General features: G+C 48.8%; 1 protein-coding gene across 3 annotated transcripts; it reads right to left on the reverse strand.

Moving 5' to 3' along the window:
* Window positions 1-2,370: 2,370 nt before the first annotated feature.
* On the reverse strand, window positions 2,371-4,820 carry ARL11 (ARF like GTPase 11). Of its 3 annotated transcripts, none has more exons than XM_014851426.3 (2): window positions 4,440-4,820; window positions 2,371-3,641 (listed from the first exon to the last, which is right to left on the reverse strand). In XM_014851426.3, the coding sequence occupies exon 2, from the start codon at window positions 3,621-3,623 to the stop codon at window positions 3,075-3,077; it is 549 nt and encodes a 182-aa protein (XP_014706912.1). In that variant the 5' UTR covers window positions 3,624-3,641; window positions 4,440-4,820; the 3' UTR covers window positions 2,371-3,074. The 3 variants fall into 3 exon arrangements, with proteins under 3 accessions (XP_014706912.1, XP_014706913.1, XP_070376727.1); XM_014851427.3 differs by having other exon boundaries at window positions 4,346-4,817; XM_070520626.1 differs by lacking the exon at window positions 4,440-4,820 and adding an exon at window positions 4,256-4,421.
* Between the last annotated feature and the right edge of the window lie 246 nt (window positions 4,821-5,066).

Below are 5,066 nucleotides of genomic sequence, written 5' to 3' on the forward strand. Positions count from 1 at the left end.
GGTTATCTTCCTGAGTACAGATCTCATCATGTCACCCTCCTGTCAGCACCTGGGGAAGGCTCTGGGCCAGAACACGTTCAGGACATCTAGCCGCATGATACATGGATCCTTTCCCCTTACAGAGTCAGAGAAATGTTGAGTAAACTATAACCAAAAAAATATTTTATTTTAATATATGCTGTCGTTGAGCAAAAGAAAGGGAAATCCTCAAGTGGCAGCAATGAAGAGAGAAACCACATCCATACAGTTAAGTGTAAGCTGGAAGCCTGGAGCCCATGCAGATCCTAGAGGAGCCGAACTGAGGCTCTAGGTACTGGGCTGAGGTGACACATCTGTACGGAATGGGAGACGTGGCCTTACGCTTGCTGGGAGGAGAGAAACTTTTGGTCTGAGGTCAGCAGAAAAGCAAGAGCATCAAAGAGATACCCTTTCCTTAAAAGGGGATTCGAAAGTGCTGCCCACGAGCTCAGGGAAGGACGAGGAAGCACATAGCTTATCTTGGGACGTGGGCGCAAAGAAAAAATCATCTGACAGAAATTGAGACCCTGGAGCCCGTGCTCTCACACAGGAAAGGCAAAGCCTACTGAAGACAAGCTTGCGATAAAAAGCAACAAATCACGTAAGGAAATGAGGCTCCGTGAGCACGAACCAGCAGGTGCATCAGCAGGGTACCTGGTGTCTCGAGGACTGCAGATAATGGAACAATCTGAAAGAAGCTATCAACATGTCCATACCCAGCATTTCAAAAGCAGAACCCGGAGGTTCTGGCCCCTGTCCCACACTGTTCCTCCTATGTCCACCTTCTCAGTTCATGCCATTCCAATCCCTCCTGTCATGTAGACTCAAGGTCTTGAGCCGTCTTCAAATTCTTACTCTCTCGGCTTTTTCCCTTGGAAACGGCTCTCAATTTCCTCATCTCTCTTCCTTTCCTCTGCTACTGCGATGGGCATCTAGCTGGTCTCCCTGCCTTCCCACCCCCAGGGTCCCCTCTTTCTCCTTATTCCGCCCCCACACTGCCACTAAGTTATCCTCCTAAACGTCAAGTCACATGATTTCACTTCACCAAGCCAAACTCCTGATTATGAAAGTCCAAGCCTTTCCCAACTTAAACTTTTTTTCCAGTTTTATTTCCTATTTATTGTGCCACCCTCGCCCACTCCTCCACCCCTACAGCCACCACTCGGGTTTACTGATCCTTCCTACACTCTCCCTCGTGCTTCCAAGCAGTCTCTTCCCTTGGACTAGATGCACCCCCATTGCATCTGCTGATTGAAGGTCAACCTCAGCCTCAACCTTCTAGAAGTTTGTGGAACAATGAAGTCATCATTAGGGCTAGACATGTCTGGTTTCAAACTGCAGTTATGTCACTTAAGCTCTGTGCCTCAAGCAAGTTAAAACCTCTCCAAGCCTCAGTTCTTAATTCAATAAAATGGGAATGATACCTCCTTTGCAGAGTTGGGGGAATTAGAGATAATCTCTGTAAAGCACCAAGCACAGAACCTGACCCTGGTAAGTGCTCGATAAGCAGTTGCTGATTGAGCCTCTGTCCTCGCATTTTTATGGGAGCTATAGTCTACTGCTTCCCCAACCAGGGCTCCAGGAGGCCTGAGGCCTTGTCTCATTTGTCTTTGTATCTTTGCACTTTCCTGTGTCTGACTCAGGAAGTCTTGAAACACGTGAATTGACAAATATTGGAAAGAACTAGGCACACCTAACCTGAGGCAGGGAAGGAAGACTTTGGGTAGAGGGACCTTGCAGATCTGAGACGTTGGAAGGGTCTGGAAGGCCAATTTATATTGTGTCACTCCAGAGAGGGCAGAACTACCACCAGGAGCTATAAGGAGGCCGATGTTCGCCCAGGATGGGGAGGAATAGCCAACATTTAGAGCTGGTTAACACGAGAGCAGAAGCCAAATATAAGCCGTGTGCCATTAAAAAACTCAGATTATAGAAAGTATTCATTAATAACAAGAGTTATTTGTTTCTCTTATAGATATCTTCAAAATTCACACCTTCCGTCAGGAGGACCTGGTTCATATCTAAAAGCTCAGTGCCTTTTGCCACAAATTCAATGCTCTCCATATTTTTTTTTTATTTAAAAAAAATTTTTTTTTAAGATTTTTTTTCCTTTTCCTCCCCAAAGCCCCCCGGTACATAGTTGTATATTCTTCGTTGTGGGTCCTTCTAGTTGTAGCATATGGGACGCTGCCTCAGCGTGGTTTGATGAGCAGTGCCATGTCCACGCCCAGGATTCGAACCAATGAAACACTGGGCCGCCTGCAGCGGAGCGCGCGAACTTAACCACTCGGCCACGGGGCCAGCCCCTCTCCATATTTTTTGATTAAATGAATGAATAAACAAATGAAATCATTGATTAATCTGATCTTTATGGAAACATATGTGCTACAAGAAGGAAAAAGAGAAGGAAAAAAGAAATTAAAAAATGAAGCGTTTTAGAAAAAGACCAACACAAGATGACAAAAGGGTAGAGAATAGTTACATGGGATTGGAGACGAGGATAAATTTTGGAAGGCCCGAACCCCTGGCTGAGCGCCCCAGTGAACTTCTAAACCCAAGATTCTGTGGGAGCAGCCTTGCTGGCTCAATCCTGCCGGCCCTGGCTGCTTGCACTCAGAGCCGTCAAGGCACGTGCCCAGGGACTACTAGGGAAAATTGCTCGTAAGATCAGGACCACGTCCAGACCATATTCTCATCGGATTTTGAAACCTCTTTCCCTCCATGAATTTAGGTATTAATGTTACACAGCCACTTGTCACTCTATTATTACAATTGCTCTGGTCACACTTAGTAATGAGTTATTAAATGAAGTTGGTTGAGGTATATTTTTATCCTTAGAGTATCATTCAAAGAATAGTTGGTTTTCAACATAAACACCAGTGCCAAAAGTCCCAAAAAGAAAACATCTTGTCCAAGAGCAGAAGGATTTCTTGTTTGATAAACTGAGTTTAAGATTCTCAAGGGTTGGCTGGTTCTTCCAGTTCAGACGAACGAAGATAAGCTGCTTTGTGCAGGTCAAGACTTCCTGCTCTCCCCAGTCCCTGCCCTACCTGCGCTCACCTGGAGACACACCGCCTGCGGGACTTCAGGAGGCTCCTCAGGCTCTGCAGGGCCTCAGGCAGCCCCTGGCCAGTGAGGGCGCTGCAGGCCCGGAGCTCCCAGCAGCGGTCCTGGAATCTCTCCAGGCCCAGCCTGTCTCTGATCTCAAGCAGCGGCAGAGCATCAGGTGCCTCCTGCTTGTTAGCCAGCACCAAGAAAGGAACACCAGCCATGCTGGGGTTGTCTAGGACTTCCATGAGCTCAGCCACGGCCTCGGGCAACCGGGCTTCATCTGTGCTATCCAGCACATACACAAGGATGTCCGTGCCTTCTAGGTAGTCCTTCCAGTTGGCTCTGAGCTGAGTCTGCCCCCCGACATCCCAGAGAGTCAGAGACACATGCCCTGGGGCTTCAAGAGGCTCCACATTGAAACCGATGGTGGGCAGGGTCTCCACCAGCTGGTCGCCCTTCAGTTTGTACAGGAGCGTGGTCTTGCCGGCTGAGTCGAGGCCCATCATAACCACCTGGGCTTCCACCTTGTGACCTCGGGAATTCACAGAACCCATGGAGGCTGCTGCTAAATCCTAGGGGAGAAAGGCCAGGTGCACACATCAGCCATTCTTTTCTTAGGGAACGCAAACCCATGCAGGCGCACGGAAGAAGAGAGGCTACTCCAAAAGCAGGAAGTGTCTTTACAATGTCAGGTTTCAAATGCAAGCCTGGGCTCTGAAAGGGCTGGGAAGTAAGGGCGGGTGAGTCACCATCAGCTGACCTCTCTCCAGGGGGTGGGGGCTGGGGGCGGGGAGGGGGAAGCCCTCTTCAGAGAAAGTGGGCTCACATTCCTCAGCAGTTAGAGAAGGAGGCGAAAGGAAGCTCCAGTCAGACATTCCTAGTTCAGTAGCAATGACCAAAAGATGTCTTCAATTCTTGCTAGTTTGTGGCTTTTAGCCTCCTGTTCCTCCTGTAAGCCTGGACCCTGAAATGGACACTATCTTGGGTCCAGTGCACTGAGGGAAGAGGGTGGCCCCGGCTCATAGTAACTCCTGCTGCCCTTGGAACTCCCCGCAGGACCAGCAGCGCGCCCTGTAAACACTGGCTATTAATAAATACTGTTGACTGGGGACAAATTTACCAGTCAGAGCAAAGTGGTTTCTTCCAACGTCTTACCCAGGTAAATCACCTCTAGAACACTACTCACATTTTTCAAGAATCTCAAATTTTAAGCCTAAGACCTGTTCCCAACTTAGTCAGAGGAAACCTGGCTGGGACAGGTGAAGGGACATCTCACCACCAGGAGAATATTTCAGCTGCCCCCGGAGGAAAATAAGACAGCCTCTGTTCATTCCTCATCCCGGGGGTAGAAGAGAAAACACTGAAGTTACCTCCGTGTTATTAGGCTGTGGCCCAAAGCTCCTCCTCTGCGGCTCCTGTGTGGCTGCTTTCTGCCAGTCAGTAATGTCCCAAGAGTGAGATGTGGAGGAAGTGTGGTGACTGCTGCTGTTTCTCTTTTTTCTGCTTCCTTTTCCCAGGTGGTTGGGGGTTGGGGCGGGCTCCACTGCCCCTCCCTCAGCCCTAGGGGTCCCTGAGCAGTCCTCTGGCTGGGAAGGTGCCACCAGGTTGTGGCCAGCCCTTCAGCTCTGGATAGGGCAAGGTCCAGCACCAACTCCTGATTCTTAGGAGCTCAGACTCAATGCAGGAAGGAGAGTGACCCTTCGGAGCTGTGCCCAAGATCGGCTGCTTTCTTTTTCTCTTCCCCTTACAATCCTGTGACCTCCTGGGTGGGGAATTCTGAGAATTGGGCCTTTTCCTTCCAGCACATGCCTCAGTGTTTTTCTGCTGCCTGGAGATTCTGTCGTTTGCTTGGAACCATAGATGCTTTAAGAAACTGCCTAAGTATGATTAAAACACTCTAAAAAATAGGTGTATCGGTTGAAGGTAAACCGTAACAATTTAAAAGTTGTGTTACTGTGGCGGAACTACGGGCGACTGAAGTTATTGCTTAATTTTTT

The sequence above is a fragment of the Equus asinus genome, chromosome 11 (assembly GCF_041296235.1).
Source record: "Equus asinus isolate D_3611 breed Donkey chromosome 11, EquAss-T2T_v2, whole genome shotgun sequence".
Taxonomy (NCBI): Eukaryota; Metazoa; Chordata; class Mammalia; order Perissodactyla; family Equidae; genus Equus; species Equus asinus.

Bases quoted from the DNA above. Each gene is read 5' to 3' on its own strand.
- ARL11 (XM_014851426.3), bottom strand. From the start codon at position 3,623: ATGGGTTCTGTGAATTCCCGAGGTCACAAGGTGGAAGCCCAGGTGGTT.